At 42.0% G+C, this 26,398-nt stretch overlaps 1 protein-coding gene across 1 annotated transcript in view; it reads left to right on the top strand.

Moving 5' to 3' along the window:
- Window positions 1-26,398, top strand: part of COL24A1 (collagen type XXIV alpha 1 chain) — a 333,005-nt gene that overhangs the window by 162,522 nt on the left and 144,085 nt on the right. The window contains exons 25-28 of the mRNA XM_061633547.1: window positions 11,656-11,709; window positions 14,546-14,599; window positions 15,806-15,859; window positions 17,123-17,176. Coding sequence (XP_061489531.1) covers window positions 11,656-11,709; window positions 14,546-14,599; window positions 15,806-15,859; window positions 17,123-17,176 — 216 coding nt within the window. The remainder of the gene's footprint in view (window positions 1-11,655; window positions 11,710-14,545; window positions 14,600-15,805; window positions 15,860-17,122; window positions 17,177-26,398) is intronic.

Below are 26,398 nucleotides of genomic sequence, written 5' to 3'. Positions count from 1 at the left end.
TTTGCCAAGGGAAGGGGACTCACATTTAAAGGACGTCACTGAGCGGAGGCTGGACTTTGCCTTACGCAAAAACCATGAGGCCACCGCTTTCTCCATGCGAGCCTCGGCATCAGCCTCCATCTTTTCCAGGGCAGCGATGATGTGGTTGGATGACCTCTTAGATGATCCTAATCCCGATCCTGTCTCTCTGAGGAGGTCACTGGTGAAATTACGCAAGATGGCGGCGTTTGTGGCTGATGCCACCTTGGATGCAAATCAGCTGGGAGCAAGAGCTATGGCAGCTCAGGTAGTCGCTCGGCGGACCCTCTGGCTTCGTCACTGGCAAGAGGACTCTACAGCCAGGGTTAACTTATCAAGGGCACCTTATTCGGGCTCATTACTCTTTGGTGAGGAAGCCCTGAAGGCAGTACTTGTTGACCCCAAGGATGCTTGGAAGCCTGTCTTGGCCACTGTCAGGAACGTTGATCGCAGGCCCTTCAGACGTTTCACCTCATACTGCACGACCCAGCCCTTTCGAGGAGCGCGGCCCAGGGGACGAGGCCGCGATTTCTGAACCAAAGATTTCCGTTCCTCCAGGGGAGCCTGGAACAGACGTTTCCCAGGTAGAGGTCAGTACCAGGGACGCAGAGGTACCTCAACGTCCTCATATCGGGGAGGGTCTCACCAGCACAGACAGTACTGATGCGATACCGGTCGGTGGCAGACTGCTTCTGTTTGGAGACCATTGGCTGCGTCTGACTCAGGTCACCTGGATCAGAGATCTTTTTTGTTATGGCTATACACTAGAGTTTTGGGCAACCCCTCCAGACAGATTTCATCCCTCTCCTTGTCCCAAGGCACCATCCAGGCACTGCATCATGCAGACAGCCATACATCACCTCTTGGACACAGTGGCAGTAGAGCCAGTCCCTACAACAGAGAGGTCGGAAGGGGTGTACTCCCTCCTATTTACTGTGCCCGAACGAGATCTGTCATGGAGGGCGGTGTTGGACCTCAAGTTCATCAACTGTTGCGTAAAGTATCGCAGATTCAAAATGGAATCCCTCCACTCCATTACAGAAAGCCTTCACGAAGGAGACTTCCTGGCTTCTATCGAACTAAAGGAAGCGTATCTCCATGTGCCTATTTGCATAGCCCACAGAAAATTCCTTCGGTTTGCCTTCGGCCCCCAGCATTTTCAATATCGAGCAATGATTTGATTTGATTTTTGTTTTTAATATTTCTACCCCGCCTTTCAGCCAAAAGGCCCTCAAGGCAGCTTACCGTTCTGCCCCGAGGGTATTTACCGAGGTGCTACTCATCCTAGTGGCTTACCTCCGGCTTCAAGGGGTGCATATCTACCCCTACTTGGATGATCTTTTAATACGGGCGAGTTCCAGGGAGCTGGCTCATCGCCATCTAAAGCTCACGCTCCATGTCTTGCAGACCTACGGCTGGCTAGTCAATTTCGACAAAAGCTATCTCCAACCAACCCAACGCCTGCAACATCTAGGGGCGATGTTAGACACCCTGCAGGCGACGGTGTTCCTGTCTCCAGACCGCATAACCACTGTCATAGACATCACACAGTCTCTGATGCACCACGCAACCGCAGAGGTCATGCTTCTAGTAAGGGCTCTCGGCATGTTGGTGTCCACCATCCATATTGTGCCATGGGCTCGAGCTCATACTCGCCAACTTCAGTGGGCTTTGTTACCATTTCAGCAGGACATTGCCAGGTCCAATCATCGAACAATCCCCTTGAACCCCGCACTGTGTCTTTCATTCCGCTGGTGGACGAGGGTCCAACATCTCACCCAGGGCACTCCATTCAGAGAACCCCGCAGGACTGTTATCACCACAGATGCCAGTCTCCTCAGCTGGGGAGCCCACTGCAACTCCCAGTTTGTTCAGGGGGTTTGGACTGAAGCAGAGTAGACTCAGAGCATCAGTTGGCTGGAACTAAAGGCTGTCCACTTAGCTCTGCTCCATTTTCAGTCTCTGTTCCCCTTGGACCATGTTCTCATTCGAACGGACAACACGTGTGCAAAATCTCATTTAAACAGACAAGGGGGAACCAGGTCCTGTTCTCTGCAGAACCTAGCTTACCTCATATTTGACTGGGCAGAACAACATCTACAATCCTTGAAAGCAGAACATCTCAGAGGAATTTGGAATGTGACAGCAGACTGGTTCAGCAGACAACAGGTTTTTCCGGGAGAATGGAAACTTCATCCGACCATTTTCCATCTTCTCCAGCGTCGGTTCGGCGTCTTCTCAGTCGATCTGTTTGCCTCCAGTCGCAATTGCCAGCTCCCCAGGTACTTCGCACAATACCTGGACACGACAGCGGAAGCGGTGGATGCTCTGTTGCTACCGTGGCCGGATGGCCTATTGTACGCCTTCCCTCCAATACCACTGTTAGCCAGAACAATGATACGGTGAGAACGGGGCCATTACAGCATGAGTAACACCCTTCTTGTCCAAATATTGTTCAAGGGATTTCCCTGTGAATTCCCCTCCCTGATCAGATCTGATTTGCTGCACCTGTGTGCCATGCTGTACCTTGATTCTGGTCAGGAACCGTTTTATTTTCTCTGCAGCGTCATCCTTGGTTTTTAATAAATATACATGACAATATCTCGAATAATCATCGACTACTACCAGGAAATACCTTGCTCCACCTTGTGTTTTGGGAAAAGGACCTGCTAGATCAACATGTATGGTTTGATAAGGCTTCTCAGTATGCCTTTCAGCTTCCCTGTTAATTGGGGCTACAGTAGCCTTTGTCTGCTGACATGCTTCGCACTGAATATATGTTTTGCAGTCATTCAGCTTTACATCAGCACTAAATTGTGGTGTGTTTTTCACAGTTTCATAATTTACATGCCCCAATCTCCTGTGCCACTCATGTATACATTTGTCATGGGTTTTCCTATTAGCCACCAGCGAGGCTTGTGCTGTAGAATTCACATTTACATAGAACATGGCATCCTTACAGTTTCCCCTCAGGCACACCTCACCCTTTTTCATCACGTCACATCTCTTGTTACTGAACAGCACACTATAACCCATTTCTAACAGTTTTGAAACTGACAGTATATTACTAGTCAACGTTGGCACGTATAAAACATTTGTTATAATAGTATTTAAGGCACATATATATACAGTACCTCTCCCCATCACCCTTTGTTTTGTTCCATCAGCTAAAATAACGTCCTCATTAGCTGGCACCATTGTTTTAAACAAGTCTTTATCTTTTAGGAGTGAATGGGTTGAACCTGAATCCAAGACCCACATACTATTGTCTCTGTTTACAAAGTCATTCTTTGTCTTTGCACTCACCAACTGCACATGTGAGGGTTGTCTCCCGTCCCTCCTTCTTTTCAACAAATCACAGTTCCGCCTTAAGTGATGTAACGAACCGCAGTTGTAACATGCTTTAGTTCCAAACGCCTTTATCTCTGTTCTTACTTGTTTTTCTCTCTTTTCGTTTCTTTCTTCTTGCTTTTGTTCCGACTCCTTTCTTCTCTCCCACTCTTGTTTAAGTTTGTTTGTGATGTATTGAACCGTCAATCCGGAATCGGGCATCGCTTCCAGGGCACTCACAACAGGATTCCAAGAATCATTAAGAGTTGAAAGAATAATATAGACCTGCTGCATTTCTGTATGTTCCACTCCCCTTTCCTGCAACTCTGCAAATATTCTTGCAGTGTTCATTAAATGAGCTGACATAGTTACAGCGTCTGTCAGCTTCATCTGATAAAGTTGTCTAGCGAGGCTTATTTTACTGCTAGCAGTCGTTTGAATATAAATGTCTTTTAAAGCAGTCCACATTTCCTTAGCAGTGTTTTTACCTCGTAGATATAACAGTTGAGAGTCTCCGACAGCCAATATAATTAATGACTTAGCTCTTTCGTCCCAGCGAAGCCATTCTGCAGGTGGTGGAACGGAGGGGGGTTGCAATTCAATGACTTTCCATAAATCCTCTCTGTTTAAGTAGGCTTGCATCCGCAGCCTCCAGCTCGAATAGTTTTGTTCTGAGAGACGCTCCAGTGGAATGCGAGCCAAAGTTGTTGTAGCCATCCTTGCAGACTTTCCTTATCACTCTGGTTTCCTGGCAACACGGTTCTTTGCTTTGCCGCCGCTCCTTCACAGCTTTCACAGCTCTTCAGCTTTTTGCGCAGAACAAGTTTGCTTACTGGTTTCAACTGGTAGTTACTGGTATGGAGCTGGGCCCATAACCCTTTGTTGTGCTATACCAGCGGACCAGCAGAACCAGAAGTCCAGTGACTGTTTAACCTGTCCTGCTTAAGCAGTTGCTGAACGAAATAACAGACCGACAGCCGAGGTTTCTTGAAGAGGAAACTTTACTGTTCCAATAAGGTTTTATGACACCATTCACCGTCTCGCTCCAACTATTCCACATACTAAACACCCCCACACCATTGTGTGCTTACCCAAGCCTGTTATAGCTGAGCCTCTGATCTGCTGCAGCTGTAAACTGACCTTGGGCGTTTCTCTTGCAATTAAACACATTTAACTCTTAACACGTGCACTGTCTGTTATGGAACTGGCTGTGTTGCTCACCGAAGCCTAACATGGTCTCACCTGAAGGGTGATTTTCATAGGAGGACTGCCATCACGACCCTCCCAGTGGGAGGATACCTAGATATTTTTCTGGGGTTTTTATATATTCCTGTTATGCTATTATATTTAGATTTACTAGTGAAGTCAAGACTGCTATTACTGTTGTATCGCTATGTTAGAGTCATATTATTATGAATATTGCTATTGTGTTATGTTCTTGCTGGTAGGCCTGTTGGCCTTTTTTCCTGCATTTTTAGATATTTCTCTTTGGACTCACTGCGAATGAACTGGAGAGTGGGAGGGGCCTGATGCCCCTAGTCTTGACTTCAAAACATTCTTGCCTTTGGACGATAGGTGGAGCTATGTTACCTGCTTGATGGCAGTCCTCCTATGAAAATCACCCTTCAGGTGAGACCAATGGTCCATTTTTGATTAATAGCCTTCCTTAATAGTCCCAACATTTGTTTCTGTTCCTTCCGTGTGGTAAATATTGTCATTTTTATAGTGAAATATTGCCATAAAATATGAAAAGAAAAAAAATGCAAGTAAACTAATAATTAAAGCCCCCCCCCTCGTGGGAACAGAAGCAAGCATTGGTGCAATTAACATTAATTAGCCGTTGATTAGTATTTCCCAGCTGTACTAAACAAAGGAGGGAAAGGAAGGAGTCAAGGCTGAACTTGCAAACAGAAAATGCTTAATTGACATTGGAAAAGCAGTGCCTCAACAGCACTATAAGACCCTTGCATAGAAGCAACCTTAGCACAGCAAGATAATATAAACGAAACACAGGCTTTATACATTTGTTTCATGGAATCAGATTTGGGATGAAATAGCCAACTAGTACAGCTTTTCACCCAAGAAGCAGAACCATCCCTCTACCAGGGCCTTATTCCCACTCTTACTGCCCTCTCTCTTCAAGCAGCAGATTGTAATCAAGAGATCTTGCATGTGCCTTAAACTCCCTGAAGTGGTATTTTGTGCCTCTAGCCACTTTCCTCCACTGGTCTCTTTGCCTACCCTGTTTGAAATTGCACGTTGCAAAACTTACAATTCCAGAAACGAAGGAAAAAACTTAAGCCAATTACTACTTAAATTGGTCTCCACAAATGAGGTGTGCATAGAAGTTGTGGGTAAAAGAAGAACTAACTGTTTTGAGCATTTAGAATCTGATCTGAAAATAGGTAGAATTTCTACTTTGGAGGCATAGAAAGAAGTAGTATATATATAAATATATCTGATAGAGAACTGCTTATGCATGGAATTTTTGCAGCTACCTAGTTATATTCTTTCTAAAAGGGTCTGCTGAAGGATTATTCTCATTGTTATTACATGCTTCACTTTTTTTTCTGCACTATACATACAGTATGTTTCCAGTAATGTTACTGTAGGCCAACTTCATAACTCTCAGCAGATGCCCTGGCAGAAGCTTTGCCTGCCTTAAGTGTGTGTTAGATGTGGTATCTACTCTGATTAATTTTCCAGAAAAACACCCATGTCAAGGAAGCTTATAAAAAGTAATATTTGCCATTAGAGAGACATGCAGAAAGAGACATGGACAAGATTTTCTATACTTATTTTAAAAGCACCTTCCATTTCAGTTTGCTCATCCTTAGTTTTCAGTTGCATGTACAGTATGACTTTTGAAAAATAGATTATCACACAGGAAATAAATGAAGTTATTTCAGAGGGCAGTGATTTTACAAACATTGTGTGGCTTTCACCCTGTGCTTAAAATGCGATGGTCTTTGGGATCCTGAAATAATATCCTTAATCTGCAGAAGCCCATTGTTTATGACTCAGATGCTGGCTTGGATATTTTTGTGTTCAAAACCTACAGTTTTGCCTTTTTGTGTTTGTTCTGTATTTCTGAACCTCTCAGGGACCCTAGAATCGTTCCTGGCTCTCTGATCCTTCTCTGTTCCAGTCCTAATTTCATTAAAAGCCCAATTTCCAGTTTCAGACTTGCCTGATCTTAACCCATGTTTGTCCTGCTTCCAGGTGAGATTTCAGTAAGATATTTTGTGAACTGCCATTCTGGATACATTTCATCCTGACTTTTTTTTAAAAAAAACTTCTAGTTTAATTTATAGCTCACCACTTGCCCTGAGGCTGGACTATGCCAATCAGCCTCTGGCTCTCATATCCTTGGGAACACTTTTCAAGTAGAAAAACACAACCTGGCTTTTAGCCTTTGTAAATAAGAGTGGGAAATGCATTATCAATCTCCTAGACTTCTCCACTATGGAAAAATCCCTTCTAATTAAAATGTTTTCATGAAAACAACTGAAACATGTAAGATTGTCTTGTTTAAGAGTCCAGGTAATTAATACAAATTTTAGGCTTTTAGCATATGTTCAGATGGATATGAAAATATACCCAAATTGACATTGTTATGATGTCAGGTTAAGATTGCTATTAAATTGACATTCTGAGCCAGTCTGTGCTGGCTCTGCCCATGCTCATGAAAAGCAGACTACCTGACTTATTCACCACAATCATACATGTATCAGCCTGCTCACTGTGTGTTGTGCTATGGTGATATGTAAAATGTGTTCCCTAACCATGAGCAAAGAGCTTCTGTGGGCAGAAGGGAAAAAAGGACACCCTTTTTTTTTTGAGGAGAATTATACACTGGTCCTATTTTCAATATCCACAAGAACAAAAGCATAAAAATAATCTTCCAATAAAGTAGCTGTTCTAATTGATTTTCATCCTGATCATAAACATTTGTAGCAGTATATCATGATTCTGAGATCACCCGAGCATAGTACTTGGCATACTCAGATTCTCAGCTTTAACTTAATTTTTTTCCTAATCCTTGAAGCTTCAAAAACAAATCTATAGAGGCACTATGCGGTAAACTCTCAGAAGCCAGAGAGAGGCCTAAGGATTTCTGGTCTCATGGGGTCCAGCTTCTGTTCCACATGTAGTTCTTTCTTTTTCCTATGACTGAAAAGCAGGTAATGATGGTGGTTCTGACAGTACTCACTGGTACGGAGTACTGTGACCCCTTGTTTTGCTGCCCATGTCAACCATTTTATGCTGGCGCCCACAGCTCTTTTATCAAGATGTGAGTACCAGCACCTTTTTTTTTACCAAAAAAAAAGTACTGAGAATAAGCTATGCAAAATAAGCAAATGAATAAAAAAATGGATAGATAGAACTAAGGACCTCTGTAGAGACTTGCTGTGGTGGTAACCTCAGTTTTCATGCAGAAAGCCTCTTATTTGAACACATCCCACATTAAACTTTAACATCAACAATCCAATGTCACCATATCATCATATTAAATTTTGTGACATGCTAGCATACCTTTTGGTGCAATTCTCTGCATGTATACTCAGATGTAAAAATTACATCAAGTTTTAACATACCGGCAAGCCGGCATGAATTATCCATTAGAATTGCTTCAGCTATAGAGATCTAGAGTGCAAACATTTCAGGAGTATTTGCATTCACTGTTTAGCACCATGGGAATTATCTTGCGGTATTCCGCAGGGTTCCATCTCATCTCCCATGCTATTTAACATCTATATGAAACCACAGGGAGTTGTTATCAGGAGATTTTAACTGTGGTACCCATATAGATGACACCCAGCTCTACCTCTCTGTTCCTTCTGAATCAGGAGACACAGTTGAGGTATTGAACTGGTGCTTGGAGGCAGTGATGGACTGGATGTGGGCTAATAAATTGAGGCTGAATCCTGAAAAGACAGAGGTGTTGTGTGTCCAGAGTTCTCATGTCCAGGAAGTTTGAAGATGGCCTGCTCTGGATGGGGTTACTCTTTCCTTGAAGGTGCAGATCTGCAGCCTGAGGGTACTCCTAGATCCAACACTGCCACTGGAGGTTGAGGTGACCTCAGTGGCTAGGAGTGCTTTTTTCCAGCTCTGGCTGGTTTGCCAGCTTTGGCCCCTTTTGGACAGAGAAGACTTGGCTACAGTCCTCCATGCTCTTTGCTCTGGTAACTTTCAATATGGATTATTGCAATGCGCTTTACATGGGGTTGCCCGTGAAGACAACTCAGAAACTTCAACTGGTCCGAAATACAGCAGGCAGATTACTGGTGGGGGTTCCTTTTAGAACTCATGTAACCCGTTTTAAAACAGCTGCATTGGTTGCCAGTTCATTTCCAGGCCTAGTTCAAGGTACTCAGTTAGTGTTTATTAAAGCCCTACATGACTTGGGTCCCAAATATCTGAAAAACTGCTTTCTTCGCTACAGACCCTCTTTGGTATTGAGATAGCAGAGGGGGCCCTTTTGGTAGTTCCACCACCCTTGGAAGTTGGGGGAGTGGCCCAGGAGAGAGCATTCTCTGTGACAGCCCCTAAGCTGTGGAACTCCTTCCCCACTGAGGTGTGTCTGGCAACTTCAATGTACAACTTTTGGCATATGCTGAAGACGCACCTCTTTACGCTGACCTTCAACACCTGAGATGTATATTTTTAGGACCCACCCTATTTTCTGTGATGTTATTTAGGTTGTTTTTAACTGTTTTAATTATGTGTTTTTAAATTGTTGTAACCCATAATAATTGTCATCATCATCCTCTATGGATCTATTTTTGCATTTACTGAAATGGGAATTTTAAATTATATCTTGAAATAGTCTTTGGTCCAAACGGAGTAGAGTACAATATTGGCTTGGTTTTCACATTGCATTAAACCAAAGATAAAATAAACTATGGTATAATAGGAGTGAGCAGCATGCTGGTGCACACTGCTGAAATTATGGGTGCTTTGCTCCTGCTGCACTGCCAGGGAGTAGGCAATAGTCTGGTGTATGTTGTCTGAACTCAGGCTTGTGGTTTATTTCTCTCCAAACTGAGTGGTAGCAAGATTTGTTTTTGGTGTACCATTCAAGGTTGTTTGAAAAACACACACCATAAGCCTAGGTTTGGATGACAACAAGCTAAACCATGCCTTCTTTTCCAGCAATGTGGCAGCAGCAAGAGTGGGGGAGCACCCATAATTTCAGCAGTGTGGACTAGCACACTGCTTGTTTAACTATGGTTTAATGTTATGTGCAAACCAGGCCATTGTGATACCTAAGTAACTGAAATTAAAATGAAAACAAAAAGATATCATTCTGGTCAACTTGTGATTATTAAAAGTGTGGTGTTGGAGGAGAGTTTTGTAGATACTATGGACTGCGGAAAAAAATAAATAATTGGGTGTTAGAACAAATTAAACCAGAACTATCACTAGAAGCAAAAATGATGAAACTGAGGTTATCATACTTTGGACATATAACAAGAAGACATGATTGACTAGAAAAGACAATAATACTGGAAAAAACAGAAGGGAGTAGAAAAAGAGGAAGACCAAATGAAATGGATTGATTCCATAAAGGAAGCCACAGACCTGAATTCACAAGATCTGAACAAGGTGCTTTATAACAGATGCTACTGGAAGTCTCTGGTTCATAGGGTTGCCATAAGTCTTAATCTATTTGAAGGCACATGACACACACAGCATAATCTACTCCGCATGTGGTGAGACAGAAAGAGGTGGTGGTTGGATTTTAACTTGCCTAGGGATTAACAGGGCCAGCCCTGCTAATAGTCTGACATCAGTGTATCCGTAAAACTAATTTGACACTAGACAAAACTGGTTTACCTCTATTTCACCCTACACACAGCCATGCTTTGTTTGAATTATATATTTCTGTTGCGCTGTACTTTAATATTTTATTACCTTATTAGCTTAATCTTTTACAGTTTGTCAGCTTTCATGAATAGTACATATGATATATCCCAGGCCCTTAGGATTATGCCATCAAACACCAATTTTAAAAGCTTTCTGTTTCTTACTGTGCTAACCATAATTCAAACCTTCAGTGGGGTAAAAAAAGGACAAGATGTCTCAAATGGTCCCAGGCTATGGTCTGAAGGCACATGAGGCTACCACCTTGCTGAAGCTAAGCTATGCAGGTCTTGGTCTGGTCAGTGCCTTGGATAGGAACCACATTGGGTTTTATGATGAAAGAAAGGCAGGGTATAAATGTAATAAATAAATAATGCTTGCTTTACAATTACAGCATCTTGAGTCCCTTACAGTTTGTGTGCTGCCATTGTCTGAAGTCTCAAAGGTATTTTCCCAGAGAGAAAAATCTTGCAGCCTAGAATCACTTATATATAGAAACATATCTATGTTGCAACTCCCATTACTAAGCAACAAGCTTCAGAGCTTGCACTATTTTGCAGTTGTCCCTGCCAGTTGCTCTGAAGGTGAGCAGAATTATAACTTTCAGAACACATATTTGGCAATTGTAAAACTTCCTCTGAGAAATAATAGCAAACTGTTTATGAGGCAGGCATAAAATTCAACTTTTGTTAGTCAAATTAGTCTTGGGTGAGGCTTGTAAATGTTGCTTCTGGCTCATAAGAATCGTCTTAGAGGCCCGGGCAAGGACACTTTTGTAATCTTGAGAGTTTGTCTATCTCTGTCTGTCTCTTTTGTGTTTCATATAGTTTGTCCTGCCTTTCGACATCTTGAAGTACCTTCCTAAGAAATAAACAATAATACGATAACAAAGTTTAAATTAGTGTTCTAAACAACAGTCACTCACTAAGCTGAATAATTGTCCAGACTCACTGCTGTTTTGGCTATATTATAGTGTTGGCAGGCCCAAGGTTCCCCACTCCTAGTCTAGGAAATCTGATAATATGTGTCATTTGGGCAAAGTGCCTGAATTTGGGCCAAGCCCCCCCTTAAGAAACGCAAATGAGTTCCGTGAACACATTTAAAATAAACACTGAACCCATTAATTCTAGTGACACCCTTTGTGAATTTATGGTTACTTTAATACCACTGTAATCCTAACCTCATAGCATCTGTGCTATTAACAGTCCTAATGTTCACATATTAATCTCAAAAGTTAAAGTATACAGGGGTGAAATCCACTAGGAAGACACGAGGAAATAATTATTAGCTATTACTAAACCCCACTGGGCCAAACTGGGTATTTTTCAGGTGTAGGAAAGGGCACTTACATTGATGTTTGCAGTAATACCACTGACATGAGTTGATGCTCAAACACGTAGGTATGAAGTTAGCAACTCATCTCCTTTTTTTTCCTTGTAGGGTCCAATCGGCTTACCTGGTGAAACTGGATCATCTGGAGGCCCTGGAGAGAAGGTGCATAAGATACTAGTACTGATATGTAACAATCACAAGTAATGTTCAAAATACAGTAAAATCACAGATGCTACTTGTATGTGTGTGGGGGTTGATCTTGTTTAATTTGGGGCCAAACTAGACAAGATAATGTAGATCCATGCTCGGATCTCCCATCTCTACATTTTTGCTAAAATCAGGTGCTGCCTCCCTCCAGCATGGTTCAGGATCACAGCCCTGGGGGAAGAGTTTAACCCTTTTTCCATGTGCCATTTTCCCAATGAAAATCACCCTTCCTTTGAAGCTACAGTATTGTTTTTCCTGTTAGGGAACACTTTTCCTTTCCAGGGCAAACCTCGCTTTCGGAGTTGGTGTGTGTACGTGGGAAGAAGAGCTAGGTTCCTGTCCCCAAGTTCTGTGTGTTCCTAGTCCAAACTGGAAGGTCATAGCAATAGCTTTTCACAAATATTTAAATAAATGGAAAATCAGATCATGGATCTCCATTGACTTGTCATGTTTCTTCCTGGATTATAAACTAGGCAGTTTTTGAACATTCTCACACACATACTAATGGTGTTTGCCCATGATTTGCTACTTTCCTGTTTGTTAAGCTGTAATATTCAAGGAGGGCTGTCTTTGTGGATTGTAATTTGATTAAAATAAAAAACTGGAAAAACAAATATTATTCAGGAGCATTAGGAACATCTTGAAGATTAATATCCTTATGTGTGTGTTTTTGGACACACAATAGGTTTAATGTATATTTCCAAGAATTCCTATTGTTAAGCTCCTTTCATGTTCTGAGGAATTCTTATTCCTTTTTTCAAAATTAAAAACAGGAAACAATGATTTAACTGGATGCCACGTTTCATTATACTAGAAACCTAAATATTTGTCAGAGTGATCTAGCATATTTGTTATTTCTACCCTGAAGGGAAAAAAATATTTCAACCAGTTGAGTTGCAGGCATTCAAAGGAAATACTACACAAAAATGTATTATATGTTTTTTTATAATTTACATGAAAATGTGAAAAATTATTGTTTATATGTGTTACTGTCAGAGTAAAATAATTGAAAAATAAACATACTTCACCTCATTCAGATCTAACTAAGAGATAGATTTTAATAATGCCAAACAGTATGAAAGAATAATTGAAACTGCAAATATTATTTTGTGGTTGCTACTTAAGTATAAATATTCTGACAAGATTATTTTCAGATAATGTGGCAGTTTTGAAAACAGTGTTAAGTATTGGTGTAATGAAGCTGTTAGCAAATGGAAATAAACTCTTAGGTAGTACTTATCATTACCACACCATTTGCTTATTTTCCCATAATGTATTGTTTTACATAAAGTGCTGAAAAATTCTTTTCCCCAAGGCATCTGAAAGCTGTTGTATGCAAAGAAAAAAAATAATATTGTAAGATTTTAAAAGTGTAAAACACTTTTTTTAATCTAATGTTGATAATTGCATTTATTCCTACCTGTGCAGTACTATATATTGTCTATCTACACCAGGAATAGCCAATGTGGTGCCCTCCAGATGTTTTTGGACTACAATTTCTGTTGTCCCTGACCATTGGCCATGCTAGCAGGTTATGATCGAAATTGTAGCCCAACAACAGCCACAGGGCACCTAGTATGCTACCCCTGATTTACACAATATTGCTGTCAGGGGAATATGCTCTTTGAATGAACATTCCAGTAGGGCTACACAAAGTGCTTGTATGCTAACATTTTTGCATACTTTGGAGTTGGAGCTCAGGGATATGAAACCACTCCCAAAGATTGAGAGGAAGACGTTTATTGCCAAGGAGCAAAAGTCAGATGGTACAAGGTTCTAATACTTTTAAAGCATTTTACAAGGTGATCCAAGGGCTGACTTCTTTATTTTTTTTTCTTTACCTTTAAATCAAAACTGTGGCTTGGCAGCAGAACACAGCACCATAACTGAAGCATGCTTGAAAAATGATAACATGGCATCGTAACCAGGAGCACTTTATGGAAAAATATGGCTGCCCTGTGTAATGTCGCTACGGAGATAAATTTTATTGGCACTTTGTTATCACTTCTCTCCTCAAGTAGTAGACAGTTAGAGAAAGGTCCCTCATCCAGGGACAAGAAGAGAGTCTCTAATTCTCATTTCTGGAGGGAGGAGGATACTCCTTGAGCTCCAGATGACTTCTTGCCTTTGTTGAAGGCAGGCAGGGCTCAGTTTGAGAGCCCAGTACTAAAACAATAACAAAAATATGAGTAGCTGTAGTAAAAAGAGCTGGCTTTTCATGTGGTGAATTGGAGCATAGAGTCAACCTCCTCTAGATTGCCCCATCTTGGCATATAATCCAGCAGGCCATGCAGGAAGAAGGATATTCTCTCATAGCACTGTTTTTCTCCAAACCAGTGTTCTGGGTTACCACTACACATTGACCACTGGAGCGCTTCAGCTTCAGGACCCATATCTTTCCATCAACAAAATTTTCCAGACAGCTAGCAGGAACCACTGCAGTTCTTGTACTACCTCTCTACAAAGGGATAGGGCAGGGGTAGCCAATGTAGTGTCCTCCAGATGTTGTTAACTACAACTCCCATCATCCTGATCATTGGCCATGCTGGCTGGGGCTGATGGGAGCTGGCGTCCAATAAAATCTGGAGGCTCACAGGTTCTCTACTGCTGGCATATAGGATGTTGTAGATCCAAGAGCTGTCACCATTTTGGTTCCCACTCAAGGCCCCATTCTATAGGACACTACCATCATTCAGTACTAACCTCATATCTCCTCAGAGAAGTCAGAGAGAGAAGAATGCAATGACAACATACCACAAAGTTTCATTATTTTTGTTGTTTATCCTTTAAGGGAGAGAGGGGTAGTCCAGGCCCAGTGGGTCCTCCTGGAGAAAAAGGTGTTGTAGTAAGTAATTACTGGGAAATAACTTGATATGTATTTTATTGTATGTTACTTTTTGCATTAACAATGTAGTGAGGAACCAAGTACTTGGTATTCTGCTTTTTGTTTAATCTCAAGTTAAGGCTAAGGTTCACTTTGGCAAGAACTAGTAAAAAATTATATTCAATGTCATATAACCCGCTTTTTAAGATGCATTTTAGAACTAATAGACATGCTTACTTTGAGGTGTTATAGCTATATTCACCTGGAGAGATATTTGTGTGAAGTGCCTCAACCTAATAAAAAAAGAGAAGCTGCCATATCAAAGGAAGTAGTAGTAGTAGTTGTAGTATGAGTCTGATACTATTATATGTTTGTTTGAAAAACTATTGTGGCCTATTTTCCAAGAAGTATCTATCTGTCTCAGTGAACATGTATATCATTATTGGTGATGACATTATCACCACTAATGGAACATTGTCAAGGCAACATGCAGTCTCAGATCATAACCCATGAAGAAATCAGCTAGGCATATGAATAAAAATCTAACATCTCCAAATACATCTACAGCTCTGAGAAAGCCAACTATGCTACTTCAGAAAGAAGGATCTGGATAGAGTAATTGGCAAGAATTATTTCTAAGAGCCCTTTTCAGGCGTTTACAAGCATGTGAGGATAATTACATGAGGAAGGAGGGCCACGCTGCCATGCTCCACCCACACCATCATGTTCACAGCAGCTCTTCCCAAAAGCTGTGCATATGTTGAGGGCATGTCTGCAGCAGGGCAGCCTATCAGAACACATGTAGTCATCGCCATGAGTTGTAACCCTAAGTGTGTGGGTTTCCACCTCACAGAGATAGCCTACATGCATTTGGCAAGCTGCCCTTCTGTGGACATGTGCTCAACCATGAGAACCGTGGGGAGGGGCCAGCATGAGGGCAGCCACAGGGCAAGTGAGCACAGCTCTGCTCCCTCATGAGATTATTCTCGTGTTTGTGAACACCTGAATGCTGAGGCCTTGAGGCTTTCTGTTACCTTGCCTTTCCAAGTATAAGCAGTCCTAATAAGCAGTGATATCTTTGGTTTTCCTGACCTGCATAGTACACATGGATGCAATTCACAGCTGGTGAGTTACAAGTTGTAGGAGAAAACATTTAGGAACATTTCAGCAACTGCAGTTCAAGCAGGCTATCAACTGCCAACCATTCTATATTTCCTTCAATTTCAGGGATATCCAGGATCTCCAGGTGGCCCTGGGGGTATAGGGCCACAAGGATTGCCTGTAAGTAAAAAAGTATTTTTATTTGTTGGATGGAGCCTGCTACAAATACAAATCACCCCTGTTAGATTTTAAACTTAGGTTTGTTGGTATCCTGTGTATCTGTGCAGAAGGGTATTGAAAATCTACAGTACCAACTGAGATGGGGGGGTGATACAGATGGACAAAACCATGGGTACTAAGCAACCAAAACTCAGAACTGTCAAGTATCAATCAGTTCAAAAGAAAACAATTAAGCATATGTTTAATCATTCTGTTTCACAGAAGGGGCTTTGATTTAGCAAAGGAAATGATGATACTGGATTATTCCTCCTATGCTTCTGCTCTGGAGCACTGGGGGAGACAGTGTGGATGGGGCTGCAGAGGGAAGTGGGAATCTGTCAAAATTCCCTCCTCACTTCTGTTTTCTGAAAGGTTCCACTGGATCCAAGCTTCTTCCGTGAAATGAAGGGTACTGTTGCATCCAACTCAACAGATTTTGACCTTTGCCATGATGATCTGATAGCAATTCGGAAATGTATATACATGTTAGTAACTCATGTAAAGGTCTTAGCTTTTTAGTCAAGTGGGAACAGCACAGCTGATATGTCACTGAACTTTTTCAATATTTTTCAATAATCTTAACAAAATATATTAAAATAATAACAATGACTCTCATACAAATGGATTTTTTCTTAATCTGCTTCCTCAGTCAACAATTCTTTGGAAGACAATAGAACTTACATCACTCAAAAAGTAGTGTGGAGACTGGGGAGGTCTAGGTTCACATCCCTGCTCGGTCATGAAAAGCATTGGATGACTACACAAACCTCAGGCTAACTTGAAGATGGTCTTCATAACAGGGTTGCTATAAGGTGAAAAGGGCTGATAATTTAGCCACCTGAGCTTTTTGGGGAAGGGAAATGTAATAACAAAAACAAGCTCCTACTCAGTTGTAACTCAGATAACAATAAGGTATTTTATCCTTCATGTGGGCTAGTCATCTAAATCTAGCCAAGTTACTTCCTTTAGCAACATGGTTCTGAAGACCCCTCTGTGTTTACATAATCATTACTTCCTATCTAAAAAAAAGATGTAAAACCAATTGATAAAACAACTTGTAGTGGTCAGGGGGAAATGATGGTTTAATTTCTTTATTTTTTGCCATCGGCCTATGCTGCAGTACTTTAGAATGTAGATCTTTGGGCTAATGGTTAGATTAAATTCACTAATAGCTTCAACTGGTCGTTTGAAATTATTAATGTTGAAAATCCTATTAATTTTTAGGGTCCTCCAGGGGCAAGAGGACCTCCTGGACTACAGGGCTCCAAAGGTCAAAGAGTGAGTCGTAGTATTTTATTGTTTGAGATATATTTGTAAGATATGCTTGCTACTAAAATATATCTCACATGGTGTGAAAAGGTAGTTAGCTGATCATTTGTCAGGGTAAGAGAGGGAAGGTCTGGATTGAGCCTCTGATCCCTCCAGACATGCAGCTGATGATATGACAGGAGATCATGCCAATGATAAGCACATTGTAAAATTCTGGGTTCTGAACCTACATGCAGTACCCACACCGAATACACAGTGCAAGGCAAATCACATGTGGAGGTCTGTCTCCATATGCAATTTCCTTCCTGGATCAGGATGAATTATCTGTTAAGCATGTGTGAACTTTTCAAAAATATTTTAAGTAGTTTTTAAAGCCTCACTGAGCATAGTGAGTTTTTATTATGGCAGCATTCAGACTGCATGCAACTCCTTAGGCAAACTCAAGCTATGTGTTGTGTTCAACTGAAAATAGACCCACTGAAACTAATGAATCTAAGTTAGTCATGGCTATTAACTTTAATGAGTCTATTCTGAGTAGATTAGCATTGAATACCACCCTATATCTCTAATCTCTAAATTAATCAGTTGTTCTTTCCATGACATTTTTATTTGTCATACTTTCTTAGAATTTGATGGGCTGTTCAACACTTAGAAGGGCCATCTGGCTTTGAAAAAATGAAATTACGAAGGAGCCTGATCACAGTTTTCTAAAACTAGAAAATCTGCAACAAAGAATTATTTCCTTTATCAAGCCATTATACATTAGCATTTTACTTTTTTCTCTGCTTAATATGATCTTATTATATTCAGCCTGATTTCCCCAATCAAGAACACCTTGCATTCAAATCTGTTGTTTAAAGTTTTCTGATCTACCAAGTTTTATATCACCTAAAATGTTTCATTAATTTATCCATCCAAGTAATTGATAAAAATGCATCAGACCAACTCATGTGAAAAAAAACTACTTTGATATCTCCTCTGCGTACTATACTTAATGGCTTGTGGAGGGAGGCTGCTGGTTTAGCCACTTACCAGATCAGGCCAAGTCTCTCAGTTTCAATCGTAACCCTAGATTCCAGTTTGGAGGGCATGTATAGGTGACTTTAAACTCTGCATCTATGTCTCTTCCGTACCAGTTAACTCACCTCCAAAAGAACCTTCTGCTCTAAGCAAGACCCAAAGTTTCCAGTTTGATTAATCATCCCCAAGCATGCTTACCTGACCTTTTGAAATTCAAGGCTGTCTCAAACTACCTCAGCATTACAATCACTAACACAGGATGATCATGATTCCAATAAAAATGTAATTACAAACAAAGTTCTGTTCTTTGTATGCAATTGTAAGTAGCTGTTGTGCAAAGCTGTATTTTAATTGTCCCTGGTTTCCAGTAAAGATTGTTGTTCTGCAAAGGCTGCTGTTTCCCTTGTCAAGACACCCTGACTTTTCCAGAGCCCATAGAATCAGTTGAACTAAGATTAAGATAATTGCATTCCCTGCCCCATTTACTTAAAAAATTTATTCCAAATAATCTTGTTCCTATTCCTGAGTTTTGATACCAAGCATGTGGTGTTTGGATCTCAAGGCAGCCTTGTAGCTGGGGGAAGGGGAGGGGGGCATCCCCCAAAGCTGTCCTTTGCCCTCCCTAGGATTTTTGGGGGGGGGAATTGTCTTTTTAATTTGTGACATGAGAGACAATAAGAGCCTCCATTTAAAGAATGATGGCTTGTTTTAAGAACAGGAGCAATGTAAGAATTGGACCCTTCTGGGGAAAAAATCAGTGAATAAGGCAGGGTGAGTGCACAACAAAATCCTCAGTGACTGCTCACTCAAGACCTGACTGAGGGTAGATTTTTTATGCTCATAATCACCCTATAATTACTTAAGTGATTCTGAAAACAGCCAGTATAGCAACATGACCCTTGAAGAGTTAAATATTAGAACTTGGTGTTATGGACTAGAGTTAGATTTTACCCCTTGGACTTTCCTTTGTTCTGCTTTTTAGTTTCAGTTTCAGTTGTGTTCTCTACCCAGCCAGCAATAAAGAAGCATGTTTGTTTGCAGTAAGAAGTCATTTGTTTATTCTGCAGTTATTATAATGAGTAGATCAGGACTGGGTGCTTATTGCTAAAGGGTGAAAAAGAGATAACGTAAAGTGATCTGAAAAAAATCAACCCTTAGTTACCCTTTACTCTTTTAAAGTACTCACTATACTCACAATCATAGTGGCTACTTTTTCTTATTTCCTTGAGTACTTGGCAAAGGATGAAAATACCCCTAGAGAAAAAGAAACACTGCTGTGCACACTAGAGTTAGCTGTCTGTCTGGCCCCCAGGCTGTAATTCAGGTCTGTTTTGTGATGTTCCCAATGTGTGCAGCACAACATGAGGCCTTTTCAGGGTTCAGTGATTCACAAGCATTTCGCAAATATGGTTTTTTGTGCTTTTGAAAAGGAAAGGACAACTAACCTTAATTTTGATTTTAAAAAATTACGTTACTTTTGTTCTAAGAAAAACAGAAAGCTGCAACTGTTCTAAAGTATGATTTTTAGGTGCTATGCATTTTTTTCTCTCTGAAAAGGTATATCATGAACCTACCTTCTCGTGTTGCTAGAGAAACTCATCAGCTTGGGTTATAGCTCCATCTTGTGGTCACAGGCAGGAAAGACAGGTTGAGGGAAGTAGGTTGCTCCCAGCATTCCTCAGTTTGCTTTCCTGCCTCCGTTTAACTGGTTGCATTCTGCCTTTGCTCCCCCTTTTTCCTCAGGGTTTTTCTTCTTATTGACTAATGATGTCTCTCTTCTAAAGCCTTTCTTCCCCTCTTTTCTCCCACTATACTGTTTCAGTGATTGCTTTCTTAAAAAAAAAAAAAAAAGATTCTCTGTCTTTTCCCGCCTTTACCCTTTCTCTGCTTTCTGCTCCTGTATCAGCCTTGTTCAGCAGGGGGAAGAATTAAGCCGTCATCTCTTCACGTCACATACAGCTAACTGTTTTCTGTCTGAGTCCACTGCACCTTTGTGTCGGGCGTGTATGTTGCACTCACTTGCCTCCTTTACCTCAGCTGGGACTGTGGTAATAGCATCTGGGAGTCATTCACCGGAGGCATCCACAGCTGCCATGCTCCCTGCAGCCCACAAGGCCAAGCAGAATCACAGACATTTGGAGCCTCCCCATAGACAAAACCAAGTCCTGGGGACAAGAAAGCCACGTACGTTGGAACAGTCCATCTCACACCATATTTATTTATTTATTGCATTTTTATACCACCCCATAGCCGAAGCTCTCTGGGCGGTTTACAACAATTAAAAACATTAAATACAAAAATACAAATTTAAAAACACTAAAAAAACCAATTTAAAAACACATGCTAAAATGCCTGGGAGAAGAGGAAAGTCTTGACCTGGCGCTGAAATGATAACAGTGTTGGCGCCAGGCGCACCTCGTCATTCCGTAATTTGGAGGCCACCACTGAGAAGGCCCTCTCCCTTGTTGCCATCCTCCCAGCTTCCCTCGGAGTAGGCACCCGGAGGAGGGCCTTGGATGTTCAGCGTAGTGTACGGGTGGGTTTGTGTGGGGAGAGGCATTCCAATCAGGTATTGTGGTCCTAAGCCATGTAAAGCTTTATAGCAGCCTTTCCCAACCAATGTGCCTCCAGATGTTGTTGGACCACAACTCCCATCTTTCCTGACCTTTGGCAATGCTGGCTGAGGCTGATGGGAGTTGCGGTCCAACAACATCTGGAGGCACACTGGTTGGGAAAGGCTGCTTTATAGGTTAAAACCAGCACTTTGAATCGAGCTCGGACACATACAGGCAGCCAGTGCAAGCAGGCCATAATCAGTTTTATATGTTCGAACTGTCTGGTCCCTGTTACCAATTTGGCCACTGCATTTTGCACAAGCTGCAGTTTCTGAACCATCTTCAAAGGCAGCCCCATGTAGAGTGCATTGCAGTAATCTAACTTGGAGGTTACCAGAGCATGGACAACTGAAGCCAGGTTATCCCTGTCCAGATAGGGGTGTAGCTGGGCCACCAACCGAAGTTGTTAGGAGGCACTCCGTGCCACCTAGACTACCTGAGCCTCAAGTGACAGAGATGGTTCTAGGAGAACCCCCAAGCTACGAACCTGCTCCTTCAGGGGGAGTGCAACCTCATCCAGGACAGGTTGAACATCCACCATCTGGTCAGAAAAACCACCCAGTAGCAGCATCTCAGTCTTGTCTGGCTTGAGCCTCAGTTTATTAGCCCTCATCCAGTCCATTGTCGCAGCCAGGCACTGGTTCAGCACATTGACAGCCTCTCCTGAAGAAGATGAAAAGGAGAAATAGAGCTGCATGTCATCACCATACTGATGGCAACACACTCCAAAGCTCCTGATGACCGTACCCAACGGTTCCATGTAGATGTTGAACAGCATTGGGGACAGAACTGACCCCTGCGGAACCCCATACTGGAGAGTCCAGGGTGCTGAGCAATGTTCCCCAAGCACCACTTGGAGCTGACCCACCAAGTAGCAGCGGAACCACTGCCATGCAGTCCCTCCCACTCCCAACTCAGCGAGTCTTCCCAGAAGGACACCATGGTCGATGGTATCGAAAGCTGCTGAGAGATAAAGGAGAATCAACAGAGTCACACTCCCCCATCTCTCTCCCGACAGAAGTCATCATACAGGGCGACCAAGGCTGTTTCTGTGCCAAAACCAGGCGTGAAACCCGACTGAAATGGATCCAGATAATCAGTCTCATCCAAGAGTGTCTGGAGCTGGCCTGCCACCACTCATTCAAGGACCTTGCCCAGGAATGGGACATTTGCTACCATAACCAGCAAGTATTTTCTTGTGGCCACAAAGTACAAAAAGAGAGGGGTGCCTTTCCCACCAACATGGTGATACGGAGGCCCAAGTTCAACAGCAGTGGTCTTCATCTCCTCATTCTCTGGAGAGGATTTTCTGGGTTTTCCAGAGTCTCCTCCACTAGCTCAACAGACCTTTCCAGACTTATCTGAAGTCAGACAGCCTCCATCCCATACTCAGGGCTCTGATGATGCTGGCAAAGACTTCCTTCTCAGTGCCAACATACAGTGACAAATTAAAGAAGCCCTAATGGGGGGAGATTATCTGCAGAGTGAAGGACATCCTGCCTCCTGCTTCTGAATCGCAATACAATATGCCTCACGGTTCTGCAGACCTTGGAGTGCTTTCCTCATCGCAGGCTGAGCTTCCTAGACAATTGCTGGCGAACACTAATTGCTCTAACCATACGCAAGCCCATACTTCCACAGAACATGCCTCCACCTCTAGTTCCCCTCTTTGCTTTGGATAGGGGTACAACCAGGGTCACTTCCCTCAGGGATGACCAGGTCACCCTTTCTATGAATGCAGATCCTCATGATCCTTTGTAGATGCTGGGTCAGAGGGAGCAGAATGGAATGAGGGCTCCATGGGGGAAGAACACATGCCCCATTGCCTGTTCCATGACTCTTGTTTTGCTACACTGCTGCACAGAGTACTGATCACCCTGGAACTTAATTCTCCTCCTATTGACCTGCCCCCAGCTCAGTCTAAAGGCAAGGCAGTGCTACCAGAAACCAAAGCCTCACTCAAATATATTCCAGACAATGGTAAACCACCTCTGAATATCTCTTACCACGAAAAACCTATGAACAGAGTATCCAAAATGCAACACGAGATAGTGCTGGAAGATGAGACCCTCAGGTCAGAAGGCACTCACTGAGCTATTGGGGAGGAACAAAGGACAAGTACGAGTAGCGCTGTGACTAATGACACAGCTGGGTCAAAGCCGAAAGGAAGCACAGAGGCTGATGTACACAAATGCAAAAGGAGAGTCCGGAGTTGTACGACGCACACAATAGGAACATGGAATATGAGAAGCATGAACCAGGGAAAGTTAGAAATTGTCAAGCAAGAAATGGAACGCATCATCATTACAATACTTGGTGTGAGCGAACTAAATGGATGGGAATGGGACATTTCCAATCAGGCAACTACAAAATATTTTATGCAAGAAATGAGAAATTAAGAAGAAATGGGGTTGCTTTAATAGTGAGAAGTGATGTAGCAAGAGCAATTAGGAGCTACAACGCAAAGTCTGAGCGAGTTATATCAATGAGATTAGATGGGAAACCTATCAACATAACCATCATCCAAGTCTATGCTCCAACAGCAAATGCAGAAGAAGAGGAATTGGAGAGATTTTACGCAGAAGTACAGGAAGAAATTGATCACACACCAAAACAAGATGTGCTGATAATTATGGGGGGCTGGAATGCAAAAGTAAGGAACAGAGAAGAATTAGGAATTGTGGGGAAATGGGGCCTAGGAGACAGAAACGAAGCAGGAGAAAGACTTATTGAATTCTGTGAAGCCAATAATTTGTTTCTTGCGAACACATTTTTTGAACAACTGAAAAGACGACTGTACACGTGGACATCACCAGATGGCCAATATAGGAATCAAATTGATTATATAATTGGTAGCAGAAGATGGAGAAGTTCCATACTTTCTGCAAAAACAAGACCAGGAGCAGACTGCGGTACAGATCATGAACTGGTCGTATCGAAAATCAGAGTAAAGCTAAAGAAGACCAACAAAGCAATCATAATGCCAAAATATAATTTAAATAACATCCCAGAAGCATATAAAGATCAAATAAGGAACAGGTTTGAGGCTTTAAACTTAGTTGACAGATAACCAGAAGAACTATGGAATGAAGTCAGAGACGTTATCAGAGAAGAATGCAAAAAGACAATACCTCTAGCTAAAAAGAGAGAAAGACCCCAATGGACGACTGAAGAAACTCTTGAAATGGTTAAAGAGAGAAGGAAAGCAAAAGCAAAAGGCGATAGAAACACAGTCAGAACCCTATATGCAACAATACAGCGACTAGTACGTAGGGACAAAGAACTATTACAATAGTTACTGTATAGAAATAGAAGAGGACAACGAAAAGGGTAGAACAAGAGCCCTGTTCCAAAAGATTAGAAAAATGAAAGGGAAATTTAAACCAAGAGTAGGGATGTTGCATAATCCACAGGGAAACACACTGACTGACCGAGATGAAATAAAAGGAAGATGGAAGCAATACACTGAAGAACTCTAGAAAAGAGATGCCAGGATGGCAGATTCATTCACGGAGGAACCATATGATGAAGAACCAGAAATTTTAGAATGCGAGGTGAAAGCTGCTCTTAAATACTTGGAAGAAACAAATCACCAGGAATAGATGGCATACCAATAGAGTTGCTACAAGCTACTGAGACTGAATTAGTCCAAATTTTGAGTAAAGTCTGTCAAGAAATATGGAAAACTAAACAATGGCCCACAAACTGGAAGCGTTCCATATACATCCCAATTCCAAAGAAAGGGGATCTCAGGGAATGCAGTAATTATCCAACTATTGCCTTAATATCCCATGCAAGTAAAGTAATGCTCAAGATTCTACAACAAAGGCTCTTGCCATATATGGAGCAACAAATGTCAGACGTCCAAGCTGGATTTAGAAAGGGAAGAGGTACCAGAGATCATATCGCAAACATACGTTGGATAATGGAACAGACCAAGGAATTTCAGAAGAAAATCACCCTGTGCTTTATAGATTACAGCAAAGCCTTTGACTGTGTAGATCATGAAAAACTATGGAATGCTTGAAAAGAAATGGGGGTGCCACAGCATCTGATTGTCCTGATGCGCAACCTATTCTCTGGACAAGAGACTACTGTAAGGACAGAATATGGAGAAACCGATTGGTTCCCCATTGGAAAGGGTGTGAGACGGGTGTATTTTATCACCCTGTTTATTTAATCTGTACGCAGAACATATCATACGGAAAGCAGCATTGGACCAAGATGAAGGAGGTGTGAAAATTGGAGGGAGAAATATCAATAATTTAAGATATGCAGATGACACCATACTACTAACAGAAACCAGTAATGATTTTAAACGAATGCTGATGAAAGTTAAAGAAGAAAGCACAAAAGCAGGACTACAGCTGAACGTCAAAAAGACTAAAGTAATGACAACAGAAGATTTATGCAAGTTTACAGTTGATAATGAGGACATTGAACTTGTCAAGGATTATCAATACCTTGGCACAATCATTGACCAAAATGGAGACAATAGTCAAGAAATCAGAAGAAGGCTAGGACTGGGGAAGGCAGCTGTGAGAGAACTAGAAAAGGTCCTCAAATGTAAAGATGTATCACTGAACACTAAAGTCAGGATCATTCAGACCATGGTATTTCCAATCTCTATGTATGGATGTGAGAGTTGGACAGTGAAAAAAGAATCTGGATCATTTTCACAAGACCATGTTGAAAATTTCTAAGGCAGCAGACTATGTGGCATATGCAATTCTGGATGCCACCCAGTTTGCAGGACAGTCCCTTGTAGCAGATGTGACCAGAAGGACCTTTTGGCTGAACCACTGGGATGCATACACTACCTCAAGAGTCAACCTCTCCCCAGCTCCCTGTACAGGAGGAAAGCTCTTTGGTGAAGAGGTATTGGAAGATGTTCTGGTGGAATTGCGAGATAAGAGAAAGGTTTTGGTCTTCGTGCACAGAATTGACAAGCATTTGCCTTGCAGGTATTCATCATACCAGTCAAGCAATTCCTTTGTGGTTCCTGCCCACCATCATTAGTCTGGTATCCTTATCAGACCAAGCAGACGCAACTAGAACAGACCTCACTTTTCTCCACATTTTCAGCAAAACTCCAAGCCCTCCACCTCTAGTAAGGGTGGACGGAATCAGCAATCACAATGATGCCACAGTCCCACATGCTGGGGGCAGGCTACAGCACCTTTTTCCAGCCTGGGAGTCTTCAATCACTGACACATGGGTTCTAAACACCATTCTTCAGGGCTACAAATCAGATCTCTGCACCTGGCTGCTCTGTCAATTTCTTCCTTCTATTGTTTCCAACACTCAGGAGAAGAGGGACATCATTCAGAATACTATCCTTGACCTGCTCTCCATAGCTACCATCGAGCCAGTGCCTACAGATGAGTCCTTTTTCAGCGTCTACTCAATATACTTCATGGTCTCAAAGATGGATCGAAATGTCTGGAGGGCCATTCTCAACCTCAAATTTCTGAACCAATGGGTTGTGTGCAGGAAGTTGGGGATGGAAACATTGACCTCCATCAGAGAAGCTCTACATCCTTAAGACTTCCTCATGTCAATAGACCTCAGGGAGGCTTATCTTCATGTACTCATT

Source organism: Rhineura floridana, chromosome 6 (genome assembly GCF_030035675.1).
Source record: "Rhineura floridana isolate rRhiFlo1 chromosome 6, rRhiFlo1.hap2, whole genome shotgun sequence".
NCBI classification, from domain to species: domain Eukaryota; kingdom Metazoa; phylum Chordata; class Lepidosauria; order Squamata; family Rhineuridae; genus Rhineura; species Rhineura floridana.
The sequence above is the reverse complement of the archived record's forward strand: the minus strand, read 5'-3'. Positions and strand labels throughout refer to the sequence as shown.